The sequence below is a fragment of the Scyliorhinus canicula genome, chromosome 2 (assembly GCF_902713615.1).
Source record: "Scyliorhinus canicula chromosome 2, sScyCan1.1, whole genome shotgun sequence".
Taxonomy (NCBI): Eukaryota; Metazoa; Chordata; class Chondrichthyes; order Carcharhiniformes; family Scyliorhinidae; genus Scyliorhinus; species Scyliorhinus canicula.
Genome location: NC_052147.1, coordinates 231,530,067 through 231,557,864, shown reverse-complemented (window position 1 = coordinate 231,557,864; position 27,798 = coordinate 231,530,067). Strand labels below are relative to the sequence as shown.

At 46.9% G+C, this 27,798-nt stretch overlaps 1 protein-coding gene across 4 annotated transcripts in view; it reads left to right on the top strand.

Annotated features, from left to right (window-relative positions):
* lrp2a (low density lipoprotein receptor-related protein 2a) overlaps nt 1–27,798 on the top strand; it is a 432,071-nt gene that overhangs the window by 197,555 nt on the left and 206,718 nt on the right. For all 4 annotated transcript variants that reach the window (XM_038789773.1, XM_038789772.1, XM_038789771.1 and 1 more), the window contains 10 exons: nt 863–982; nt 1,088–1,204; nt 2,833–3,210; nt 10,524–10,772; nt 14,695–14,906; nt 15,217–15,401; nt 19,439–19,667; nt 19,775–19,952; nt 21,504–21,632; nt 27,085–27,248. In XM_038789773.1, coding sequence (XP_038645701.1) covers nt 863–982; nt 1,088–1,204; nt 2,833–3,210; nt 10,524–10,772; nt 14,695–14,906; nt 15,217–15,401; nt 19,439–19,667; nt 19,775–19,952; nt 21,504–21,632; nt 27,085–27,248 — 1,961 coding nt within the window. The remainder of the gene's footprint in view (nt 1–862; nt 983–1,087; nt 1,205–2,832; nt 3,211–10,523; nt 10,773–14,694; nt 14,907–15,216; nt 15,402–19,438; nt 19,668–19,774; nt 19,953–21,503; nt 21,633–27,084; nt 27,249–27,798) is intronic.

The following is a 27,798-nucleotide window of genomic DNA, read 5'->3' as shown; positions in this document are numbered from 1 at the left end:
AGTCTACACTAGCCAACACTTCAACTACCATGTTAGTTATGAAATCATTTATTGGAGATGGGTTCCTGCACATTTTAAAGGACCTGTTTTTGATTTTTGAATTTTCTAGAGCTGCACTCTCCACATGCTGTGTTCAGACAATTAACAGCAAGAGGGCCCATTTGTACCTGAATGTGGACCCAGGAGGGGCAGGAATTCTCCTCCCAACCCCATAGTAAAGGGATTTGGGCTTCTGCCACTACTCATCACCTGAAGATTGCTAGCACTTACCCCTCTCCCACTATTCTGCACTGATTGCTGTTGCTACCCTGCTGATTCCCTCCCCTCACCCCCAGCTACTAATTGTTCCCTCTGACCCTGAGATCCACAAGTTGTATTCCCCCACCCTCCAAGATCCACTGTCCCCCTCCTGAGGCGCAACCTTAATCATGGTGGTAGATTTCCATGTCAGACAGCAAACTGAACTGGCCAAAATGCTATTTTCAAGAGAAGATTTTATGTTTCCAAAAAATACACAAAGATGTCAACCATTGTCGTCTAAATTATGCCTTATGCTTCAGTTAATGTGGAAATAATGCTTGATTCATTCTTATGAAAGTTTTGGTATTACTTGTGATCTGAGAGGCATGATAAATTAGCATAAACCAAATGTAGATTTTGTGATGTTTTCTTTCAAATTCTTGAAATGATGCTGTATATGAATTCTAAAAAACTGAGTCGTTAATTTCTTTGCATTTGGTGTAAGTAAATTAGGCGTGTAATCTAGATTTGATCACCTACAAATTCACAATGTTGTGAGCTATTATTGCAAAATACAAATTTATGCCTGCTTTTATCCTGATTCCTCCTTTCCAAAATAAAGATTTCACAAGTGTTTGCCAGCCTGAGCAATTTTTATGCCCAGAGCATCGGTGCATTGACCCAGCTTACGTATGTGACGGTGATGAAGACTGCCTTGGTGGATTGGATGAACAGGGCTGTGGTAAGTGTGGATAAAAGGCAATGGCCACAATTTGAGGCAATTTATCTTTTTGAACAATAATGTTTTATGCTTCAGATTCCTAAACTAAAATTTCTTTCTTTCCAGTGTTTAACTGCACTTCCTATGAGTTTAAATGTGTCAGTGGAGGACAGTGCATCAGCAATATATACCATTGTGATGGAGTTTTTGATTGCAGTGATCAATCTGATGAGGCAGGATGTCGTATGTATACCAATTTAGAGCTAATTAAATGTTATTTGTTTTCATGGAATCCTGTTCCCTTGCTGCTTCGGATTGTTTTTAATGTTTCGCAATGGGTGTATCCCACGAGAGCTCCAAATCGGGCTCCACGCAGTGTGGCACTACCAGGGACAGGGGAATTGCCAGGGGCTGGGATTCTCCCCTCCCCGCACCTTTAGGGGCCAGGCCCGCGCCGGAGAGGTCCCCGCTCCGCCGGCTGGCATGAATGGTCTTTGGTGCCACGCCAGCCGGGGCCGAAAGGACTTCGCCGGCCGGCGTAAGTCCGCGCATGCGCTGGAGCGTCAGCGGCTGCTGACGTCATCCCAGCGCATGCGCAAGGGAGGGGGTCTCTTCCGCCTCCGCCATGGTGAAGGTGGAAGAAAAAGAGTGCCCCCATGGCACATGCCTGTCCGCCGATCGGTGGGACCCGATCGCGGGCCAGGCCACTGTGGGGGCACCCCCCGGGGTCAGATCGCCCCACGTTCCCCCCCCAGGACCCCGGCGCCCGCCCGTGGCACCAATCTCACCGGTCAGGTAGGTGGTTTAACCCATGCCGGCGGGAGAGGCTTGTCAAGGGCGGGACTTCGGCCCATTGCGGGCCGGAGAATTGCCGTGGGGGGCCCGCCGACCGGCACGGTGCGATTCCTGCCCCCGCTGAATCTCGAGTGGCGGAGAATTCGGAACACGACAGGGGCGGGATTGTCGCCGGCCCTAGGCGATTCTCTGACCCCCCCGCCCGGGGTGTTTGTCTGGCAGTGCAAATGGGCTCAGGTGCCCATTATATGGGGTTCCTGGGGCCAAAAGAAGATTGGGGGGGACTGAAGGGAAATCTAGGAAGTGGGGGGTTGAAGGAGGGGAGCACAGAGATGGGGCCGCCGATCCAAATCAGGGGCTGTTTAGCACAAGGCTAAATCGTTGGCTTTGAAAGCAGACCAAGGCAGGCCAGCAGCATGGTTCGATTCCCCTATCAGCCTCCCCGAACAGGTGCCGGAATGTGGCGGCTAGGGGCTTTTCACAGTAACTTCATTTGAAGCCTACTTGTGACAATAAGCGATTTTCCTTCATTTTCATTTTCAAATGGCACCCCGTTCGGCTCGCCAGCAGGAAAATGGCTAAAGTGTGGCCTCGGCAGGGAGAAACTCCATGAGGCCCAAAAAAACCACAAAGAGCCGGCAAATAGTGGGGTGAATGTCAGTGCTGCATCCGTTGGGAAACATCCCGTCAAATGCACCTGAAACCTTACTTCATTTTAAGACCGCTGAATCGCGCATGTTGCTTGTGCTCCTGAGATTTGTGGGGACAAAGGCCAAGAATGATCCCTCCCCACCTCATCGACACTGCAAAGCAGAACGGAAATTAATTGGCGGACCTAACTATGATCCAATGCTTGCCTGTTTCCTTCCCTTAACTACTGAAATTTCTCATCTAATTTTTGCGATCTTATATTCTCATGGATTTTATTCTAGTCATTTTATTTCAGACTAAGCCCCATTTCAGTGTCCTTGTCCAAAAATAAGTAATTGGTTTGTCAAATATTCATTGACACGAAGGGTTACTTTATATAACCTTGGTAAAAATTTGATTCTTATCTTTGTTTTTCCTTCGTGTAGCCACTCGACCACCAGGTATGTGCCATCAAAATGAATTCCAGTGTCAAGATGACGGTGCCTGCATACCGTCAAATTGGGAATGCGATAGCCATTCAGACTGTACTGATGGGTCAGATGAACACCTTAGCTGTCCACAAAAGAACTGCTCTGCCAACTATTTCCGGTGTGATAATGGAAACTGTGTCTTCAGAGGCTGGCTGTGTGATGGCGATAATGACTGTAGAGATATGAGTGATGAAAGAGACTGCCCCACACAGCCATTTCAATGCCCCAGTAACCAGTGGCAGTGCCCAGGCCTCAGCATCTGTCTGAGTTTGGATAAGGTTTGTGACCATATTCCAGACTGCCCAAACGGAGCAGATGAATCACCACTCTGCAGTAAGTAAAGTGTTTTTAATATTTTCCATATTTCTTATAATGAACTAAGGGTCCAGTAATTTGTATGTGTATAAAATAAAATGCCTGTCTCTTCTACTCGTCCTTTGAGGCAAAATGATCATGTTAGGGGCTTGTTTAGCACAGTGGGCTAAATAGCTGGCCTTTAAAGCAGACCAAGGCAGGCCAGCAGTGCGGGTTCACTTCCCATACCAGCCTCCCCGAACAAGCGCCGGAATGTGGCGACTTGGGGCTTTTCACAGTAACTTCATTTGAAGCCAACTTGTGACAATAAGTGATTTTCATTTCATTTTCACGTTAATCATCTGTGATGTTTGCTCTTGTTCCACTGGGTACGTAGGTGACTGCTAACGCCGAATACCACCCAGTTCTGTTGCAAGTAGGACAGGATACTGCAGGTGGTAGAGTTTGGATGAGTTGCTGGCTTAAGATTTCCTCTTTGTGTATTTTGGTGCGTGCTTGACTTTGAAGGAGACCTCACCGTTTCTTATTTGCCAGTAGCAGTGATTCTGCATGAGGTTCTCCCAGGACTCAAAGTCAATATGGAAACACCAAACTGAAGACTTCAGAGCATCCTTATAAATGCCTGCCGAAGAAAGGAGCAGATTCCATTACCTGACAATTGATACCACCACTACTGTTCTGCAGCTATTTGCATTCATATAGAGCCTTATGTGTACAAGCTACCATTATGTGCTTCACTTAAAATATTCAGAAACAAAAGGCAATTGAACCAAGGAGAAGGTCACATTAAAGAAAAAAAGAAAGATTTGTGTTCATATAGTACTTTTAAATGTGCAGGAACCCATCTACAATAAATGATTTCAGCGCTGCAGTCCCAGTGCTAACCACTGCGCCACATGCCACCCCATCTATCTTTGTCTTAAAGACATTAAGTGATTTGGCCTCTACAGCCTTCTGCGGCAAAGAGTTCCACAGATTGACCACTCCCTGGCTGGGGAAATATCTTTTTATTTCTATTTTAAAGGATCGTCCTTTCAATCTGAGGTTGTAGTTTTTCCTGCAAATGGAAACATCCTCTCCACGTCCACTCTATCCAGACCTCACAGTATCCTGTAAGTTTAAATAAGATCCCCCCTCATCCTTCTGAACTCCAAAGAGTACAGACCCAGAATTCTCAACCGCTCCTCATATGGCAAGCTCTTCATTGCAGGGATCATTCTTGTGAACCTCCTCTGGACCCTATCCAAGGCCAGCACATCCTTCCTTAGGTACGGGGCCCAATACTGTTCACAATACTCCATACTTATACAGCCTCAGAAGTACTCTTGTAGCCTCTCAACATGAATTCTAACATTGCATTTGCCTTCCTAACTGCTGACTGAACCTGAAAGTTAACTTAAAGAGAGTCTTGAACAAGGACTCCTACGCCCCTTTGTGCTTCTGATTTCCTAAGCATTTCCCCATTTAGAAAATAATCTGCCTCAATTCCTCGTTCCAAAGTGCATAACCTCACACTTTTCCACATTTCCACATTGTATTCCATTTATCACTTCTTTGCCCGCTCTCCTAGCCTGTCCAAATCCTTCTGAAGCCCCCCTGCTTCCTCAATACTACCTGTCCCTCTGCATATCATCTGCAAACATTGCAACAGTGCCCTCAGTTTTTCTTCCAGATCATTAATGTATATTGTGACAAATTGTGGTCCCAGCACTGACCCCTGAGGCACACCACTAGCCACCGGCTGCCATCCTGAAAAAGGATCCCTTTATCCCCAGTCTCTGCCTTCTGCCAGTCAGCCAGTCCTCTATCCATGCCAGTATCTTACCCTTACCACATGGGCACTTAACTTATTTAATAGCCTCCTATGCGACGCCACGTCAAAGTCCTTCTGGAAATCTAAATAAAACATGTTCACTGGTTCTCCTTGTACAAACCTCTTATTCAAACCTGCATATTACAGTTAGGAATTTAGCTAATCACTTTGAATTTCAGAATATTAAATTAAACTCACCAAATTTTTTATTTAAAAAAAATTCTTTCACGGGATATGGGCATCCTTGTCCAGGCCAGTATTTAATACCCAGGCACAATTGCCCTTGAAAAGGCCTTCTTCTACCGCTGTCGTCTATGTGGTGCAGGTATACCCACAGTGCTGTTAGGGAGTGAATTCCAGGATTTTGACCTTGCAACAGTGAAGGAAAGGCGATATAGTTCTAAGTCAGGATGGTGCGTACCTTGGAGGGGAACCTGCAGTCGTGGCATTCCAATGCATCTGCTGCCCTTGTCCTTCTAGGTGGTAAAGGCTGTGGTTTGCAAGGTGCTGTTGAAGGAGCCATGGAGAGTTGCTGCAGTGCATGTTGTATATGATACACTGATGCCACTGTGTGTTGATGGTGGAGGGTGTAGATGTTCAAGGTGGTGGATGGGGTGGCCGTTCAGGCAGTGCGCTTCACTCGGGATAGTATTAAGTTTCTTGAGTGTTGTTGGAGCTGCACTCATCCAGGCAAGTAGAGTGTTCCATCACACACCTGCCTTGTAGATGTGTAGATGATGAACACGCTTTAGGGAGTCAGGAGGTGAGATCCCTCAAAATGTATTTATATGGCTGGTACAGTTCCGTTTCTGGTCAAAGGTAACTCCAGAATGTTGATAGTGGGGAATTCAGTGATGGGAATGCTATTGATTGTCAAGGGGAGATGGTTGGATTCTCTCTTGTTGGAGATGGTCACTTATCAGCCCAAGCCTGAATGTTGTTCATGTCTTGCTGCATATGGACACAGACTACTTCAAAAACTGAGGATTGGTGAACGGTGCTGAACATTATGCAATCATCAGCAGACACCCCAATTTCTGCCCTGATGATGGAAGGATGGTCACTGTTGAAGCAGCTGAAGACAGTTTGGCCGAGGACACTACCCTGAGAGCCTCGTGCAGTGATGTCCTGGAACTGTGGATTGACCTCCAAAAAACGCAATCATCTTCCTTTGTGCTGGGTATGACTCAAACTCCAAACTTTATTCCCATTGATTCCAGTTTTCCTAGGGCTCCTTCATGCCACACTGGGTCAAACTCTGCCTTGATGTCAAGAGCAGTCACTCTCACTTCAAAGTGATGGTTTTGAGCCCGAGTTAGCCAGCAGTGAGAATGACAATGTGGACGCAAAATCCGGCGAGAAATGGGAAACGTGGTACTCGTCGATGAGATTGCGTTTCCCGATTTTCCACGTCCTTTGCCGGTAATGCAACAAGAATCCCGCCACAGAAGGTTAAGAACTTCATTTATCAACATATCATTAGCAAGTCCGAGGAGGGACATTTTCCCTCACAGAATATTCATTGCTGTATAAAAAAGAGAAGCTGGCAACCTACCATCTGAAGGGGATATCGGAGGTGAGTGTTCAGGTCGCCATTACCATCCAGGTTGTCTTTTGCACAGGGGGCACTAGAGGCAATGCTGTAGACCCAGGTGAGTGCAGCTTGCGGCTGTGGGGTGAGGGCGTTCGGAGGCCTTAGCGGCCTTCATGGCTGTGAGCCTCTAGGTCTAAAAGGATCACGTGGCTGGTGTGCAGGCAGTGCTTGCCCTGTCCCTCTTGCTGGGTTTATCGCGATGGCCCTTCCAGAGTGGCAGCTGGAAAGTGGGTGGGTGCAGGTGAATCCACATGGTTAGCACAGGGACAACTGTAAGGTGCCTGGTAGGGTCCGATTAGATGCCAGGCTGCATGGGCAGAGTGGGGATCTCTGACAAGGGATGGTTCCCAGCTTCATGAGGGCGGATGACCCTCATACAGGAGGTAGGATGAGTGCAGTCAGAATGAATCTCCACCCTTAGCATGAGCTGTCGGGAAGTGCAAGGCCACTGGTTATGGAGGCCAGGTTGTCAGGAATTTGTGTTTGGATGGCTGGCTGTTAAAATTGAAAGGTTTGTTTAATCCATAGCCCATGAGAGCTACGGAAATAGGGTGCCATCTAAGGGTAAAGCTGACTGTAAAGCAGTCTTTACATGCATTTTGCCTGCCACAAAGGGAAGCCAGCTCTCGGACCCTTCCTTGATGTGTCATTTGTGCCAATTTAGTCAGAATTGCAATGCATGAGTATGTCACTGATTGACATCTAATAGTTAATCCTTTGTTATTGGACATCACAGGGGTTGGGGGTGCCTTATTGACCCCGTTAATAATTTTTGGTTTGATGTTTTAAATATCATTTGTGATCCGTTTTTTCTTTGAGGCCGTTTCCGTTTAAGGGGCCCCCAGCACCTGAAGGGAAGAGGATCAGAAGGAGTGAAGCCAAGGGCATTCCACCCAGGAAACACTGGGGTGTGCAGCCCATCTGACACTCCCCAGTGGGCCCCTGAGCTCCTCCATGGAATGGAGGGGCAACTGGAGTGAGATCCAGAATTCCTCTGGCGCTGGAACCCGTGGATTCCCACTAGTGCATGCTCCATGCGTTTGAGGCCCTGCACAATGGAACACATGCCCTCACCATGGAGGTCATGACCTGGGCTATGGAGCGGACATGCCTCACCGTGGGTGCACATCCTACACAAAAGTCTCCACTACACATGCCGCCCTCGCAGTATTGCGTCTGAGTGATGGCATCATCTCCTCAGACAGAAGGCGACAGGGCTCCTCTAGGCGGCCTTGTAATCTGAGGAGGAAGGCTGTCTTTCCTTCCTGATGCTCACGACTCTGCCTTTGTAGCTCCAGCTGCTTTGAAACAACAGTATCCATGGGCACGTCATCAGCCTGAGTCTTAGCAGAGTCCTGGGATCAGGCATCCCTTTGAGTGTTGGATCCATGGGGCTGTCCCTGCCTCCGTCTGCTGTGGATCATCAGGTATGGGGTACTCACCAGTGGGTGACCCATAAGCTTGCCTACTAGTTTTTTGCACTGAGGTGTGAGCATGTGTGCTGGTGGAGCGTGCGGGTGACAGGTGTTACACCTCCTCAATGCTCATCTCTGAGATATCTCCCTTGGAGCTGGTTGGGTCTGTGGCCTCCACATGATGATGCAAAGATGACCTGGGCTGGTCGACTGATTGAACTGTAGGGAAAACAAGATGGCTTCAGTGGGCAGACTGATGGGAGAAAGGTAACTCACGTGAGGCTTGCACCATGGCTGTATGTGTTTTGAGTTCTTACTTTGTCTTGCTTCCACCTCGTCTTCTGCACAGGCGTGGCCCTGCTCATTGCTGGTCAGCTACAAGGGCTCTTCCTCAAAGGTGGTGCGGGTTTTCAGCTTGGGCATTACTGTGCTCACTCACGCCTGTTATTCTCAAGTTTGTCCTGCAATGCGACAGATGGAGAGAGTGTAAGCGGGTGTCCTGCCAGGTCAAATGTTGATAAAGTCTGGCATATGTGGGAAGTAAGTCGGAGCAGGAATCTGAGGAGCAGAATAGCTGCAGGGAGGGGGAGGAATCATGAGGAGTTGGGGAGGGGGTAGGCGACATAACAAGTGCTGGGACCCCTTGAGGTGGGTGAAAGGGAGAGCACCGAGGAGGGGGTTTAGTGGGAGTCATGAGAAGGCAGACTTACCTTGGCTGCATGAAGAAGGTCTTTATTAATTTTCTTTTGGCACTGTAGCTCTGCCATTTTATGCAGTGAGCTGGTACTCACTATTGTAGCCATAGCCTCCCAGGCGTGGTTGGTGACCTTGCCTGCTGGACTTCTGTCTGATCGCGGGCAAAGGATGTCATGCCTCTGTGTGAAACATGGTGCTGTCTTCTTTTTTGTAAAATTTAGAGTACCCAATTCATTTTTTCCAATTAAGGGGCAGTTTAGCGTGGCCTTTCCACCTACCCTGCACATCTTTAGGTTGTGGGAGCAAAACCCACGCAAACACGGGGAGAATGTGCAAACTCCACACGGACAGTGACCCAGAGCCGGGATCAAACCTGGGACATCGGCGCTGTGAGGCACAGTGCTAACCATTGTGCCATCGTGTTGCCCACCTGTCTTCCTGGCAGCCATCCTCCCAACTGTACTTGGGACAAGTGCTGAGGAGGCGTTTAAAAGGAATGCCTCACTGATTGTAGAGATTATATGTTACCCGGACGAATGAATCAGAGGCGTGGCCTGAATCAAGTGGAGTAAAAAATCTTTCTTCAAGAAGCTGAATATACAGCGGCTTTTCCTGCCGACAGTGTTGGCGGGTTTTTCCCCTGTTTTCTCGCCAGCACCAAAACTCCAAAAAAAATTTGGAAAATTCCACCCCCACCTCTTAAATTCAGCTCTTTTGTCCATGTTTGGACTAAACCTGCAGTGAGGTCAGTGTGGTGGGCTTTGTGTTGCTTATTTAGGATGGATTGTGTATTGTTCCACAAAGACCACAGTATAGCTTTTACTTAAACAAAGCTATGATTTTATTTATACTGCTCAACTGACACTTAGTCTTTTAGTATACAGAACTGATCAATAACATCTAACTACACTTATCTACTACTAATCCACAGGTATAAACTATAATCTAACCTTCTCACACTAACTGCTGTTATGACCTTCACTACCTGTCTCCTTCATACACACCTCCCCAAAGGTCTAGCATCACTGTTTTTTATAATTGTATCTGCAGCTCCCTCTAGTGGCTACTCTTGACACTACATTAACCCTTGTACTGCTGATAGTTATGATAATACCACAGTCAGGAGCTGAATGACCCTGGTGGTACCTAAACTGAACGGCGGTGAGCAGCTTATTGCTAAGCAAGTCCCGCCTGATAGCACTGTTGATGACTCCCTACTATCACTTTGCTGAAAGTCAAGATTAGACTGATAACGGTAAATGGCCAGGTTGCATGTGTCCGGCATTTTGTGGCCAGGAATTACCTGGGACATTCTCCACATTGCCGAGTAGATGCCAATGCTTTAGCTAAAGATGCCTAACAGTTGAAATTACTCAGGTCTCAGAGCTGAACTCTCTCGATTTTCCTTTTATACCAAAGTACAGCTAATTAGGGAAGGTACAAACATCCTGCAGGCAGGTGACTGTTGTTTTAATTTATTAGTTGATGGATTGTATTGTCTCTTGATGTTCTATTAGTATGCAGTGTGATAAGCCTAAATATAAAATTATCTCTGTGCTACATGCTCCTCTCTGCATTAGCTGCCCTCAAATTGGCCCCCTGGAGTTCAGGTTTTGCAAGAAAAATTTTGAACAATTCCCTTTAATTTCCCCAAAAAAGGAAAAATTTAATTTAAAGACTATTTGCTTTTTGCTTGTCGGTCATGCTAAACATTTAATTGCAACAATACATAGAACTGTGGAGACCTTTTCCGCTAATGATTTAAAAATATTGTTCTGAAATTATTTTTGTTTTTGTTCATGACAATAACCAGATACTGAGAGCTGCAATGAAAATAATGCAGGTTGCACACATGGATGTATTGAGGGGCCCCTTGGTGCACAGTGTACTTGCCCAACAGGCTATCAGCTTACAAGTGATTTGAAAACCTGCGAAGACGTTGATGAATGTAATCCGCCAGGAATTTGTAGCCAAATATGTTACAATGAAAGGGGATCTTACAGATGTACCTGTGATGACGGTTATACTTTAGAAATTGATGGAAGGACCTGCAAAGCTTCAGGTAAAGCTCATTGTCTTTTCCTGTCATTCACTGAAATGTATTTTAATCAGATTGTAACACGGATATGTGTCTGCAGTACTTACAGTGTAACCTAAAGAATTGAACGCTTACAGAGCACTGGTGCAGATATTGACATTATCTGCATGGATATTAACTTGGTTTGAAAGCCAGTGATCAGGAGGACAAAATTGTCTTGTATCTCTTGACTGTAGCGTTTTCACTAGATTTCACGGGCAGCACGGTAGCATAGTGGTTGGCACAATTGCTTCACAGCTCCAGGGTCCCAGGTTTGATTCCGGCTTGGGTCACTGTCTGTGTGGAGTCTGCACGTCCCCCCCGTGTGTGCGTGGGTTTCCTCCGGGTGCTCCGGTTTCCTCCCACAGTCCAAAGATGTGCAGGTTAGGTGGATTGGCCACGACAAATTGCCCTTAGTGTCCAAAATTGCCCTTAGTGTTGGGTGGGGTTACTGGGTTATGGGGATAGGGTGGCGGTGTTGACCTTGGGTAGGGTGCTCTTTCCAAGAGCCGGTGCAGACTTGATGGGCCGAATGGCCTCCTTCTGCACTGTAAATTCTATGATAAACTCTATGATTAAAGATCACCTTAAAAAGCCAAATCCATATTTTTCTCTCAGCTTCAATTCATTGTTACATTTCTGTATTGCTTCAAACACCATGCTCTGAAATGCTGGAAATGATAGTAATGCAGCAACATCATATGACGTGTGGAAACTACAATATCTGTTGGCACTTTGGGGCAGGGTGTGGACATCATGGGCCGGATTCTCCAATCACCGACACCGAAATCGCTTTCAGCGATCGTCCGGAGAATACAATTTTACGACAAAATTGGGGGCGCTGCTGCTTGACCGATGCTCCGGCCCCTCAAAAACGGCGAAAAGAGGAGTATGCCACACGCCATCGGGACGGCCTCAGGCACTCTCCCGATGTTCTGCCCCCGATGGGACGATTTCCCGACGGCATGGGACACGTGTCCTCTCACTTTTCGTAAACCTGGTGTGACGGCTGCGGACTGTATCCAGCACCGCCATAGTTGGCGGGGGGCATTCCTCTGGCAGCAACCAGTGGGGGCTGGGGGGACTGGTGGGGGGTGGCCCGCGAGTGGCGAGGGGCATTCCAACTTTTGGCAGGCTGGGTCCAGGTGCAGCCGGCGCATGTTGTACAGCATGGCCACCGCAGGTCACGGCCGTGCGCATTCGCGGCCACGGACCCGGCCATTCTGCGTTCGTATCGGCAGGTAATGCCGGCTTTACGTGGCGCGGCTGCTAGCCCTCCCACCTGGCGGAGCACGGTGCGAGGGCGCCGCCGACGTTTTGGTCGTAAGACCAGACGGATCCTGCGAACATAGCTGCAGAATTAGAGAATCCAGCCCCATATCTATATGAAGTAAGGATGCTGTTTTTGTCCACTGAAAGTAGATTGTTGACCATTATAACATGGCTATTGGCCATGCATACAAAGGCTCTGTGTTGGATTAGGGGACATTCATTAAGCACGTAATGATAGACAAGCTCTTTAATTAACTTAAAAGGCTTCTGGTTCAGAATGAACATGTGCACTTCTCAACAGTAGCCATTATTAGTGAATTCCTGTGGTAATTCTTCTGCAGTCTAAATTAAGTTGTTAGAATGCAAGATTCTGCCGAGGATTAGTGCCCATTTGCCAGCCAAGCAGTATCTACCATCTGTCAAGGAGTATCTGTTTATATGCTTTTTCCTACTTTTTATTGAGGTTATTACTGACCTGAAAAAAAACCTTTTGCAATTTACCTTTTCAACATTATCTTTTTCTAGCCATTCAATCCTCTAAGTTTTTTTTTTCTAATTTTGAGTACCCAATTAGTTTTTTTTTCCCAGTTAAGAGACAATTTAGCATGGCCAATCCACCTAACTTGCACATCTTTGGGTTGTGGGGGTGAAACCCACGCAAACATGGGGAGAATGTGCAAACTCCACACGGCCAGTGGCCCAGGGTCGGGATTCGAACCCAGGTCCTCAGCGCGGCAGTCCCAGTGCTAACCACTGCGCCATGTGCCGCCCTTTCAATCCTCTAAAATAAAGGAAGATAAAAATTCACAATTAATTCTATGTTTGCTTCATTATTGGTCTCCAAAATCAAACTCCTTGTTTGTTGTCTTTACAATTCACTCCAGCAGCAGGATTATTGCCTTATCATAGTTTGCCACGTCGTCACTCTTTCTCCCTGCTCATATCCATTAGTATTTATAGTAGGAAGAAATATAATTACCTCGGGAATGGAAGCATGAATAGCATGACCTAGTTTTATCAAGGTTTGAAATTGGTATAGCAAGATTGAGACCAAGATATGCAGTCGGTGGAGCAATTTTTCATAAGTATCAAGATGTATCTTCGCCAGACCTCTGCCATAGTTCTTAGGGTAAGGGGTCTCCTCATTAACTTGGCGTTGGTGGGCATCAGGACATCTTGAGGCTCATTGAGAATCTCATCCTGGAATTGGTTGTGGTAAGCAAGCTGGGGTAGGTTAGACGAATGCCCACCAGGCCAGTTGCAGGTTTTCAGCCAGTTAATTTTTATTTCTTTTGAATGTGAAGTTCAGTCTGTTCAGAGCATGAGTGCTGGTTTAAATCAGACCTGCTTTGAGTGGGTCTCGCTGGTACTGATGCGAATGCATGTGAAGCGTGCCCAGTCTAACTGGAGCAATGCCACTAATCCACTTTCTACATTTACATGGGCTCAGACTGGATTAAAGCTGCAGGTTTTGTTATGATTGAGACATTAAATTCTGACTGGGTAATTTTGGATGGTTTGAATCAGTTATAATGGACTAGATGAGTTCAAATCAAACATTATGTTGGAACGTGGGAACAGATGACAGAAAGATGCAGCTCTTCTGTTGGTTAGGCATGGCTCTTTGTGCATGCCATAGATTCAGGTATGAGAAACTTGGGGTGACATTGATATTTTTTTTTTCCTCATTCATTCTAGTTGATTTTAGCCTGGATAATAAACAAATGCTTTGGTCTTTTGGCTCAGATTAAGCTTCAGATCAAGCCCAAGATGAGGTGCTCAGCCTTTTCTTGTCGGCTTGGATGTTGTGTGTCACCCTTGTGGAGACCATGAGCTGGGTTCAGTTTGAATTTGAAATGGTTTTTGGAGCAAGCAATGAGGTGGGTAAGGGATTTTCCCTGTCCACGCTGTTCATTGGCTTTGTAACATTGAGGATGGGATTAAAAAAAGGTGGATTAGCCCAGGGCCAATGGAGAGGTGGATGGGTAGAAGTATCATTCAGGGCATAGGGGATAGCCAGTGGCATGTTTTCGTGGCTTGCAGAATAGAAGAGGATGTTGTTCCCGGAACTACTTTAGAATCCTTTTTCAGGGTTTATAGAGCTGGGAACTGATGTTAGAGGGAGGAATGAGAGAGAGAGGGAAAGAGAGGGTTCTACAAGTTCAGGCAGATTTCAGACAGGTGAGTGGCAAATAAATATATTACGGGTTACATTGACAAGTTTGGTTTTGGATTTTTTAATATTATATGCTTGTGCTGGTTGTAGATGTAATGGAGTGTCAGTGAGCATGCCAGTCTATGTTGGAAAGTTGCAGTTTTTTGCTTGTCCAACTATGTTGGAAAGTTGCAGTTTTTTGCTTGTCTTTTTTTTTAAGGCTCTTGAGCTTAAATCAGTTGACAAAACCCATTTTAGTATTTTTATACAATTCATTTCAATATTTTCTTTTTGCCATCTTACCTTTTCCAAACCGTGGTTTGGAGAGTAGTCTGCACATTGGCTCTGTGCAATGAAAGTGCTTGGCTATTAGCCGGTAGTACAGTTCCATTTGCTGTTGCTCAAGCATTTGTGTTATTAGTCAGCTCTTCTTGCTTTGTGGATTCAGTCAAGCTGATATTGTACTGAATTTCTACTCAGATTCAACCAATGTTCTAATCATGGTGGCAAGCCGAAATCAGCTAGTTTCCGACAACATCAGTGCTCGTCCACATGTCATTGAGAGCGTGATCCGAGATGGGCAAAATATTGTTGCAATTGACTTTGATTCTGAGACTGGTCAGATTTATTGGTCGGATGTAACTCAGGACAAAGTTTGGTGTGCTTTTCAAAATGGAACAGACCGAAAAATTGTACGTATGTTTTTTTTTTGTTCTCTAATACATTGAAAGCAATTCCATGAAATATAGTTTACTGCTATAAGTGGCACTGTAACATAACAATGGAGATAAAGCCAGGAGGAAGATATTTCTATGGATTGATGATCAAGTCAGTCATACCATTTTGGTATTCATAAATGTTTGCAGTAATTTTTTTAAGCTTTAGAATGTTAAAACCTTTATGGGAAGAATGCCTTCAGCATTAAAAATATAGAATTTCAGATTCCTTCCTTTAAGATATACTTTTCTGCATTGTTACTGATGGTTTAATCTCTTCCAATAGATATTTGATAGTGGAGTGACTGTCACAGAAAGTATTGCCGTGGACTGGGTAGGCCGCAATCTGTACTGGGCAGACTACATTCTTCAAACAATTGAGGTTTCAAAGCTGGATGGCAGTCACAGAACTGTACTACTCAGTGATAATATAACAAACCCCAGAGGATTGGTTTTGGATCCCAGAAATGAGTAAGACAAAAAAAAAGCATTTATGTGTTATAGAAGAGTTATATTTGGAAAAGAGCTTTCATTTGCATTATATATGGCTTCTTTCTAATGAAAACATTCAAGTTGCGGAGAACCTTCAGGCCTCAAATCACTTCCCATACATTCTACAATGTTTAACTATATAAAGACATGGAGTTGAATTTTAGGGACCTCCCCTTGTATTTGAAGACAGGATTGTGGGCACGTAAAGTGAGTTGCCAGTCTGCTGACTGTTGCCCATCCACTGACCTGTTTTCCTTTTTTTTATTACTTTATCAGAGTTGCAAAGCCAGAACTCAGAACGTGGACAGGGGCAAACCCCTAATCCAGCTCCTTGCCTGCTCCAAAAAACAATTCAAATTGAATCCAATTCATGGTCCCCACAAGAGAGACATACCAGATCCAGGCATTACACCTGACCTCATGCTAAGGCCAATTGAGGCCCATAAATCCAGTCAATTGGGCAGCACGGTAGCGCAGTGGTTAGCACAGTTGCTTCACAGCTCCAGGGTCCCAAGTTCGATTCCGGCTTGGGTGACTGTCTGTGTGGAGTCTGCACATTCTCCCCGTGTCTGCGTGGGTTTCCTCTGGGTGCTCCGGTTTCCTCCCACAGTCCAAAGATGTGCAGGTTAGGTGGATTGGACATGATAAATTGCCTCTTTTCTTTGATATGTTCAGCATGATCTGACCACTGTATGTATCCATGGCCTCTGAAATGTGTTCCCATTAATGTGAATGATAAACTGTATACATCAGCAGAGGTTACATCTCATACATGAGGATCATTTATGTATGGGAAATGATTTAGTGGAATTTTGAAATGTACATTGGTTCTTTCCGAAATGACTATAAGATCAGAAAACTGTTTCCAAAGGTTAATTTCACCTGTATGCTATATTTTGATTCACGTCTGTGCGGCACTCACTTTGAAATTAAGTAAAACAAATGAAAAATTATTTTCTTTCAACAATCTTGAAGATCAATGAACAACGAATGAATTGGTACATGATGGTAATAATTAGGACGGCAGTATCGGGACTTTGGAACATTTTCATGTTCTGTTTTAGCTTAAACCAAAATAATCACGTGTATGTTGAGCCCCTCCCTCAGTTTACATCTTATACCTCTTGTTCAGCATTGGCTTAATAGAAAGTTGCTGTAATAGCTGTAATCAGTAGAATTGCACGGTGAGGCACTAATGTACATCCAGTCAGAGAGGTTATTTTGTATCTACAGTACATAATTAGTATTCCTTGCAGGTCTGTGACTTGGGGTGAAGTTGGACATTGTCCTCAGGCCACTTGAGGCCTGGAGGGTCCCAGCATATTGACAGCCTCCTGCAGGAGCTTCCTGTGTCATTCTGGATGAGTGAGGTGCTAGTGTTTCTGGCAGAAGGAATGAGGAGCTGCTGTCCGTACTCTCAGTGCCCTGCCCTCAGATGTGGTTCACAGCTGCTTCTCATCCAAGGTACGCCTGTGCCTTCTTGGTCACTGAGGAGTGCAAGGACCGTTGCAATGTTTTCACAACTCTCTCGTCAGTTTATTATTGCATGAGGCTCATTGAAATGGTGATGGGACATGTCCATGGGCATCTCTGACATCCACTGGGTGATTTATTTTGGATAAGGCTCTCCATGAAGGTTGTCAATCTCTCCATGGAAGAAGTTATGTGCGCATGCACCAGAGGTGTGGTAACGGTGATGGCCTGGATGGATTCCTCCATTGTCAATGTTTGGTGCACCTAGCCCCTGGAATCTTCACCAGATGTTTGCTTACCTCCCATGGAGTTTCTAGCACCTGTTACCTTAATAATGGCTCCAGAGCATGCTCAGCATTTTCGGATCCTTCCACAATCCTCCATATGTTGGTGGCTTCAGCTGTTTGTAAGCTGATTAACTGTGTTTGTGTTGTGTGCAATAGGTTGCGATCGCAGATCTACTTAAGTATTCATACCCACCGATGTGAAAGTACCAGCACTGGTGGGAAATGATCATAAAATTCATAGAATCATAGAATTTATATTGAATCTGCACCGGCCCTTGGAAAGAACACCTCACTTAAACCCACACCTCCAGCCTATCGTCATCAGCCCAACTAACCTTTTTGGACAAAAAGGGGCAATTTATCATGCCCAATCTCCTTATATAATATTATAATAGAAATCAAGGAATGCTTTTTTAAAAATCTCAGCCGGTGTGAATCAGGCATTATTAACCGGTGTCATTTTGCTATCAGACAGAGCCATTTAAAAGCTACAAAGAACCGATATTCAATGTACAGGACTGTGGGCACAATCTTCCAGCCACATCCCGCCGGAATCAAGGCAGGACTTGGCTGATAGTTCCTGAAGAAGCCCCCCCCCCCCCCCCCCCCCCCCCCCCCCCCCCCCCAGGATTCCTGACGTTCGTTGCGCCTTGCGGGTTCAAAACAGATCTCGCTGAGATGTTGTAATCAAGGATGGGACACAGTCTCCATCGGATCTGCTCCACCATTCAATCATGGCTGATATTTTTTTCATCTCCATTCTCCTGCCTTCTATTCTTAGCCCCTGATCCCCTTATTATTCAAGAACCTATCAATCTCTGTCTGAAAGACACTCAGTGACTTGGACTCCACAGCCTTCTGCGGCAAAATGTTCTACCACCCTCTGGCTGAAGAAGTTCCTCCTCATCTCTGATATAAAGGATCGTCTCTTCAGTCTGAGGCTGTGCACTCGGGTTCTAGTTTCTTCTACTAGTGGAAGCATCCTCTCCACTTCCACTCTATCCAGGCCTCTCGGTTTTCTTTACGTTTCAATGAGATCCCCCCTCATCCTTCGAAACTCAACGAGTACAGACCCAGACTCCTCAACCGCTCCTCATATGACAAGTCCTTCAGTCCAGGGATCATTCTTGTGAACCTCCTCTGGATCCTCTCCAAGGCCAGCACATCCTTCCTTAGATACGAGGGCCAAAACTGCTCAAAATATTCCAAATGGCCACTGGGTGGTTGGCCTCTGGTGGGGTGGCACCCTGGCACTGCTTGTGCCACCCAGGCACTTTGGCACTGGCACCCTGGCAGTGCCATCCGGATGCTGCTCTGGCACTGCTGGGTGACAGGTGGTACTGGCAGGGGCACTGCCAGGGTGCCAGCCTGGCAGTGCCAAGCTGGCATTTTTCCTACGCTGGGGTTCGGGCCTGGGATGCCCCGCCACTACGTGGTGAGGCGCGGGGGGGATTTCAATTTAGGAACCATTTAGTGTGGCCAATCTACCCAGCCTGCTCTTTTAGGTTGTGCGGGTGAGACCCACGTAAACACTGGGAGAATGTGCAAACTCCACACGGACAGTGACCCAGGACCGGGATCGAACTGCGCCACCGTGCTGCCCAACTGCCATCAAAGTTGTGGCTGCCAATTGCGAGAAGCTGCGAGGGAATTCCTGGCACTGATTAAATTTGTGTTGAGTGTTGTAGGTAGTAGAGAGGTGTTCTGTGTACTAACTATAGACAATAGACTCTTCCTTATTTGATTTGTTTGTGGGATGTGGGTAAAGCTGGCAAAGCCATCATTTATTGTGCATCCCTATTGCCCTTGAGATGAAATCTTGGCGAGTTGCTAGCCATATTGGTCCACCTGCGTATTCAGGATTGTACAGAACCTCAGATGTGATAAATGTATTGTTCCTGATCAAACCTTTTGTTTTCAGTGAGAAGGATACCTTTGTTCAAAACTTGTTCGTCTCAGCTTAATCAGCCACTTAAAAAACTGAAATGCTGTGAGGCGGCAAACCATGCTGCTTCTCATTTGATAGGAAAGATTTGCCTGTCTTCATTTGAAACATACTCATTCCAATTTAGTCATATAGAACGTAATAATGGACATTTATGCTCTATGAGCCAGATTGTCTAGAAGAGGTGATGTGACGAGAAGCCATCAATATAATAATCAGCAGCAGTTGCTGATGGCCCTGGGGAGGACAGGGAACACAAATATATTCCTCTGATTTTAAACTGATTCCGTCAATTTGCCTTTGCTTTATAGTACTCATCTAATGTTCTGGACAGACTGGGGAAGGAACCCACGAATTGAAAAGGCCAGTATGGATGGCACATTACGAACTGTCCTCATAAGTAATAAAATCTACTGGCCCAATGGTTTAAGTATTGACTATCCAACTAAACTACTTTACTTTGCTGATGCATATTTGGATTATATTGAATACTGTGATTACAATGGAAACAACAGGAGACAGGTTTTAGCCAATGACTTGGTAAGTAAATGAAGTGCTATTTGCCTGTTACTTTGAAAAAAACATGTTCTTCTCCAGAATGCATAGAGTTCATATCAAACGCTCAGTAATTGGATGTTGTTTTGTAGGTCCTGCAACATCCACATGCCATTACCATCTTTGAAGATTTTGTGTATTGGACTGAAAGACAATCTAACCGTGTTATTAGAGCAAATAAGTGGCATGGAAAGAATCAGACTGTGATGATCAGTAATATAAATCAGCCACTAGGAATTGTTGTTGTTCATTCTGTGAGGCAACCACCTGGTAGGTTAAAAATTAAATTAGTACTTTTCTCATAAAAGACCGATGCAATTGTGTGTCTTTGGAATGTCAGGTCATGGATCACAGTAGTATTTTGATGGGCAGCACAGTAGCACAAGTGGATAGCACTGTAGCTTCACAACGCCAGGGTCCCAGATTCGATTCCCCGCTGGGTCACTGTCTGTACGGACTCTGCACGTTCTCCCCGTGTCTGAGTGGGTTTCCTCCGGGTGCTCCGGTTCCCACAGTCCAAAGACGTGCAGGTTACGTGGATTGGACATGTTAAATTGCCCTTAGTGCCCAAAAAGGTTAGGAGGGGGTTAGGAGGGGTTTTTGGGCTACCGGGATAGGGTGGAAGTGAGGGCTTAAGTGGGTTGGTGCACAATCGATGGGCCGAATGGCCTCCTTCTGCACTGTATAATCTATGTTCCATGTTTAGGATTGTGTGGATTGTTCTTTACGTTTGACATCTAGTTGTCCAGCTAAACGGACTCTGAAAGTAAAGCAACCCTGTTATTAGTCAAACATTTTCTACCAATACAAAATACCATGTAAACAATTTCTCTCTGGTAACTCTCAGCTTAATTGCTGGCCCGGATTTTGTCAGGTTTATAAGGGTCTCATTCACCAGTTGGAGCCAGTTCCATGGGGGTTGGGGCAAGGCCCAGGAAGCAGACACCTTTCAGGCATTTAATTTGCCACCGTTGGACCATCCCTCTGATTGAGGTCCTGCTCATTGAGAGCTGCCGGCCAATTGGAGGCCTGTAGCTAAACATTGCCGCCAACACTAATGCATCCACGCAAGGCGGGACCCCCAGGTCACTGATGAGTGAATGCAGAGTTAGTGGGGGGAGGGGAGCCTGGGAGAGGAGAGTTGGAGGTGAAGGAAGAGGGATTCTTTCAGAGGACAACCCCCTGCCCGTGCTGGATCAATCAATCAGGGGGGAAAATATATGAAAGCAAAAACAAGACAATGCTACCAGCAGCCCTGACAGGTTTTACTTAGTGGCCTTCCCAGGGTGCAAAAGACCCACATTGCCTCCATTTAATGCCAGAACCACCAGTAAATAGCTCATTTTTGAGCCCAGTTGATATCCCGCTGTGGCTGGGAATCCAGCATCAGTTACTTCTGTCCTACAGCTTAATTGTGATTTATCTGTTATTAAGAAACTGATGCAGGGCCTCTCCTACGATCAAATGGTTCTGGCCGCCATGGCTCCCACCATGATGGACTGCCGAAAGTTCAGCCCAGCTGTGTGTGACAACTCAGACAAGTCAGATATGCTTTAATAGAGTTAAATGTTAAAGTTGCAAAGAAGTCAATTTCAGATCACATTCGCTCATTTTTTCTTGGCTAATATTCTTCCCACTTCTCCTTTCATGACCAGATTGCTATCATAAAATGCATGTAGTTTTCTCATCAAAGTTTATGCCCTAATCTCAAAGTCATGCAGACTGTAAATATATTTAAGAATCAAATTTTAATTGTAAATTGAACTGACACCTGTGATAGCTAATGAAAGATTCTGGATGTCTTTATGTTTTGTCTCCTAGCTTGGAATCCATGTTTGTACAATCCCTGCAGCCACTTATGTGTGCTTTCTACATCGGCTCCTGGATTCTATTCATGTGTCTGCCCCTCAGGCTGGAACCTGATGGCGGATTTGAAACATTGTGCAAAAGGTATTTTATTCCTATTTACCGTATATACTCGCGTAACATGCGACTTTTGAGCACCTAATTTGAAGCCTAAATTTCGGGGGTCGCATGATACGCGAGGTACAAAAATCGCAGGTCTAAAATGCTGGCCTAAATTTCAGGGGTCGCATGATACGCGAGATACAAAAATTGCGGGTGTGAAGTGCTGGCCAAGATAAGTCAAATAGCATCCAGTAGTCAATGAAACTGTTATACAGGTATTTATTTTTGAACATAATGATATATGAAACAGGAAAACATTGGTTATTTAACATTTATTGAAATGTAAAAACATCATTAAAACAAACTAATGCAGGTAAACTAAAATCCTTCGAATTCGCTTTCATTGTCATCGTCATCGTCAAATAAAGCTTTGAATTCTTCTTCATTGAATTCTTCTCATTCGGCAGTTTTAGGCGGAAAGCTTACCTGAGTTTCAGCTGTCATGTCAAAAAAGTGACTCGCATGATACATGAGGTATACCATAAAAGCATGTTTTTGGGCCGAAAATTTAGGGATCGCATGATACGTGAGATCGAAGGTTACGCGAGTATATACGGTATCTCTTAAAAAACACAACAGTAATTTAATAATCGTTATCATATCTAGTTATGTAATACAGAGGCAATCATTAAGACTTTGAACCATATAAAGTAACAAAATGATTCCCAGGCATCTAGAATCAGGAGGGAAATTGTAACGTATTTGTTTCTGAAGCTGTGAAAGGAAGGAAAGACTGTGGTAGAGGGTTCAGTAGTCTTCTCCATTAATTGAATCTGAACACACAGAATAAATACAAGGTAGTACAAAAATGAGCATTTGATTTCTATTTTGGGAGGCACATCAAATTTGTGGGCGGCTCAGTAGCACTGTTGCTTCACAGCAGCGCCGGCCCTAGGGTTGCTGGCGCCTCGGACAAGCTGAACTTCGGCGCCCTTTGGGGGGGGCGGGGCCGAGGCCGAGGGGGGGGGGGCGAGGGGGGGGGGGGCGGGGCCGAGGGGGGCCGAGCCGGGGGGGGGGGCCGAGGGGGGCGGGGCCGAGGGGGGGCGGGGGGGGCGGACCCGAGGGCGGGGTGGGGGGGCGGACCCGAGGGGGGTGGGCGGGGGGAGCGGACCGAGCGGGGGGGGGGGGGGGGGCGGGCCGAGCGGGGGGGGGGCGGACCGAGGGGGAGGGCGGCCACCACGCATGCGCTGGTTGGCACCGGCCCAACTGCGCATGCGCGGGACCCGAGTCTCTGGCGCCCCCTAGCACATGGCGCCCCGGGCGACTGCCCGTGTTGCCGGTGCCTTGAGCCGGCCCTGCTTCACAGCACCAGGATCCCATGTTTGATTCCCGGCTTGGGTCACTGTCTGTGCCGAGTCTGGGTTTCCTCTGGGTGGTCCAGTTTCCTCCCACAAGTCCCGAAAGACGTGCTGTTAGGTAATTTGTACATTCTGAATTCTCCTTCTGTACCTGAACTGACGACTAGGGGCTTTTTACAGCAACTTCATTGCAGTGTTAATGTAAGCCTACTTGTGACAATAAAGATTATTATTATTTGTACCACCTACTTCTAGTGGTACAGCTTCAGATTTCTTTAAGTCTGAATTAACCATGGCAGGAATTATTGGGCACGATTCTCCGCTCCTCACGCCGGGTGGGGGAATCGCGGGAGGGCCGGGCGACTCACGGCACGCCCCCCCTGGCGTCCCCCGCGATTCTCGCACCCCACCGCTCAGAGGAATCGCCGCTTGTCTTTTTTCACGGCGACCGCCGATTCTCCGACCCGGATAGGCCAAGCGGCCTGCCGTTCGCGACCGGTTCACGATGGCGGCAACCACACCTGGTCGCTGCCGTCGTGAACATGGCGCCAAATGCTGGTTTGACGCTTGTGGGGGGCAGAGAGAGGAGTGAGCACCACGGCCGTGCTCGGGAGGGGACTGGCCCGCGATCGGTGCCCACCAATCGTCGGGCCGGCGTCTCAAAGGGACGCACTCTTTCCCCTCCGCTGCCCCGCAAGATCAAGCCGCCTGTCTTGCGGGGCGGCGGAGGGGAAGACAGCAACCGCACAGTCGCGGGTTAGCGCGGCCAATCTGCTCATGCGCGGCTGACATCATTAGGCGCGCCGCTCCCAGCCCCCGGGTGGGGGTGAATAAGGTGAGAGGAGCGGCCTCCGAGGCTGTCGTGAAACTCGGCCGAGTTCACGACGGCCTTCTTGATTTTCCACCCATTGTTCTGCTCTTTATAAATGCAATAAATTGGATAGGTCTGGATAATCTCTTTGGGGCAGCACGGTAGCATTGTGGATAGCACAATTGCTTCACAGCTCCAGGCTCCCAGGTTCGATTCTGGCTTGGGTCACTGTCTGTGCGGAGTCTGCACATCCTCCCCGTGTGTGCGTGGGTTTCCTCCGGGTGCTCCGGTTTCCTCCAACAGTCCAAAGATGTGCAGGTTAGGTGGATTGGCCATGATAAATTGCCCTTAGTGTCCAAAATTGCCCTTAGTGTTGGGTGGGGGTTACTGGGTTATGGGGTTAAGGTGGAGGTGTTGACCTTGGGTAGGGTGCTCTTTCCAGGAGCCGGTGCAGATTCGATGGGCCAAATGGCCTCCTTCTGCACTGTAAATTCTATGATCAAATTGAATATTAAAATGGCTTCAGAGATCATCTCTCTGCCTTTCACAATAGGAATCCAACATTAGTGCTCAAGTGGTTTAATTGCCTATTGGATTTAACTGTAACTGCATGAAATTGTGTTCTCTCCGATCCTGTTATCTCTGCTAGTGTTTATTGAAAGCTCAAATTTCACTTTGGCTTGCACTATTATTCTCACACTGTATAGGCTGTCACCCAGAATGCAAGAATTCTAACAGCACATTGAAATAATTCCAATTTCTTAGTCAGTTTACGTTTGAAACTGTGTTAGTATTCCTCCTCTGGGAATTACTTTCAACCCCTTATGATCCATTAACTAGGAAGACATGCAAAAAGATGATGAAAAGTTTTTTATTCCTTTGATTACCTGCACTTTCATTGCTGTTCCAAATATATCCTAGGGAGCATTGTAGATAACAGCAAATGCTGAAAATTTATTTGCTGCTGAAAGATCTGGACTGATTGCTTAATTGATATGTTTGATCCTCAGTAGCAGTTTAGTGATAACTTAATCCCTGTTGAAAATGTAAACTACTTGCTGCCAACAATGATTTTCAGCAGGAAGTTTTTTTCTTGGCTTGCCCAAAGTTTTATTACAGCCGTGTTAGGTACAAATTCATAAGAACACAAACTTAAACACTCATTAGGATATGTTTCACATGATGGGCTGGATTTTTGCCGAGTCAGGGTGACTCGGGGAACCCTTTTAAAAATGGCGACGGGTCCCGATTGCAGCATTCCCAATCCCATTCTTGAGGTTTCTGATTTTCAGGAGTGCCTTTAAAAGCCGCTGCCTGGTTCAAGTCGTCATTCCGCACCCCACACTACAGACCTGGCCAGCTCCATTGCAGGGATAGTCATGTCCAAATCCTCCATGATATACATGGGGTGAGATTCTCCGCTCCCCAGGCCGGGTGGGAGAATCGCAGGAGGGCCACTCTGGCAACCCCGTGATTCCGCCCCCCCCCCCCCCAAAAATGGCATGTCGTGTTTTGCGATTGTCCGGCCCAGATGGGCCGAGCGGCCTGCCGTTCCTGACCTGATCACGCCGCCGGCATCCACACCTGGTTGCTGCCGGCGTGAACATAGCGCGAAATGTAAGTTTGGGGCCTGTGGGGGGCGGAGAGGGGATCGAGCACCACGGCCATGCTCGGGAGGGGACTGGCCCGCGATCGGTGCCCACCGATCGTCGGGCCGGCGTCTCTAAGAGATGCACTCTTTCCCATCCGCTGCCCCGCAAGATCAAGCCACCACGTCTTGCGGGGCAGCGAAGGGGAAGACGGCAACCGCGCATGTGCGGCTGATGTCACTAAGGCGCTGCCGGCCGCGTCATTATCGGCGCGCCGCCTTGACGCCAGCGTCAAGGCCCGGCGGGCGAGTTTCATGAAATGCCGCTCCTAGCCCCCCAGGAGGGGGAGAATAGGGGGCGAGGAGCGGCCTCCGACACCATCGTGAAATACTCCGGGTTACACAACGGCGTCGGCCGTTGCAGAGAATTCCGCCCATGGAGTTGGACCAGCTTTTCAAAGTGTCATGGTTCAAGACACCTCAGAGATTTCATGAACCATAGTCTGTCTAAGGGAACCTTTTGAAAGTTAAGTTCAAATGGTCCTCCTTATGTCTTCCATGCCAAACTATCGACCCCCCTGTGGCCCCGCATATCTCCAAGGCAAGGTATGCCTACCACCCAGCCCCAACGCCTGCTATTGACCCATGCCATTCACTGCATAGAAGCAATGAACCCTGGGAGTAATTTTCCAATAATGGGGCTAAGTGTTGACGCTGTCGTAAACGACAGAGCGTTTTACGACGGTGTCATCTGGCCACTAGGAGCAGGGATTCTGCGGCGCACAGGGGGCCAGCATGGCACTGGAGTGCTTCACACAGCTTGAGCTGCCGATATGGGCGCCAGTATGGGCAGCGCGGGTCCGCACATGCGCGTGGGTTGCCATCTCCGCGCTGGCCCCTACAAGGGCCAGGCCCAGCAGAACATAGGCCCCCCCCCACCCCGGAATTAGCCCACCTGCCGACCGGTAGCCCACAATCGCAGGCCTGACCACCGTGGAGGCCCCCCGGAGTCGGATCCTCCTTCCTCCCCACCAAGACGGCCCCCGCAGGCAGAACACCGAGATCCCGCTGGGTAGGACCACAAACGAACGACGCCGGTATGAGTCGGCCGAACTCGCTGGGCATTTGGTATGGAGAATTGCCGGGAGGGGGCCGTGTTGAGCGGCCCCCGACCGGTGCCGTGGCGACCTCTTGGCGCCGATTCTCCAGTCGGTGGCCCGGCGTCGGAGCGGCGTTACAGGATTCGCGCCCCCTCCGGCGATTCTCCAACCCGGCGCAGAATCGGCGAATCCTGCCCCCTATACTTACACTAGGATGTGTGAAAAAAAAGCTTCAAAAAATCATTAATTGATAACTTTCTACTTTCTTTAAAAAAGCTCATTTTTAAAGCAGCCCAATATAAGTGTCAATCCTCCAGACCTTTCAAACTATCAACAGCTGAAAGTATAAGCATTTGAAACCTCTATCTTGTGTCAATGAATAAACATTGTGAAATTGTCAGCATAGATCAGAGAACCTATGCTGCCAATCAAGAAGTGTTTCCCCTGGGATGCACGTGTTTAAAAAAGCTAATGGATTTCTGGACTCTCAGCGCAGCCTCATTATGTGATTAATGACTGAGATTACATCAGCAGGGATCCTCTGCTGTTGTATCTCTCTTTTGGGAGAGCCTTAGATTTTTATAAGATTTTTAAATTTACTCAAGAATTTGAAAGTATTTTCTTTTATCATTCCTAGTTGAACAGCCGTTCCTAATTGTAGTGAGAGAAAACATCATCTTTGGCATTTCTCTAGACCCTGATGACAAAACTAGTGATGCCATGGTTCCTATTGCTGGAGTCAATAATGGTTACGATGTTGACTTTGATGAAACAGAGGCACTATATTGGATAGAACATCCAGTAAGTACAAATTGTTCTCTTCGGATTGAAAGAGGTAGTGATAACTTGCAATTGGAAAGTGATGACAAATAAGTGCTGTTTAACATGCTGTTTGCACTACTGGACTGAATTTCTTTCATATCTGCTGTGCACTTTATGCTCCCGAGTTGGCTGAGGCTAAATCAATAATCATTAACCTCTGTCGCTTTAGTAAATTAGCCATTACCACTTCTGCTCATTTTCCTCCCTTACATTGCTGGAACCAGTAACTCTTAAAAGCAGGTTCCTCCAATGTACTTATCACTCACTTTTAAATGAAGTGCACAAGAAGATATAATTTAAGGGAAACTCCAAAGTTATAACAGTGGGCGGGAGGTTCTGGCCATTCACACTGGTGGGATCTGACAGTCCCGGCGATGGTCCATCCCTGCCGTGGATTTCACAGCAGCGAGAGGTCGAAATCTTCCGCTCTCGCCCGCTGCTGGAATTGTCGCAGGCGGAACTGAGAATTTGACGGACAAGCAAAAGGCCCTTTAACCTTGGATGGGACTTGAAAATCCCATTCTGTGTT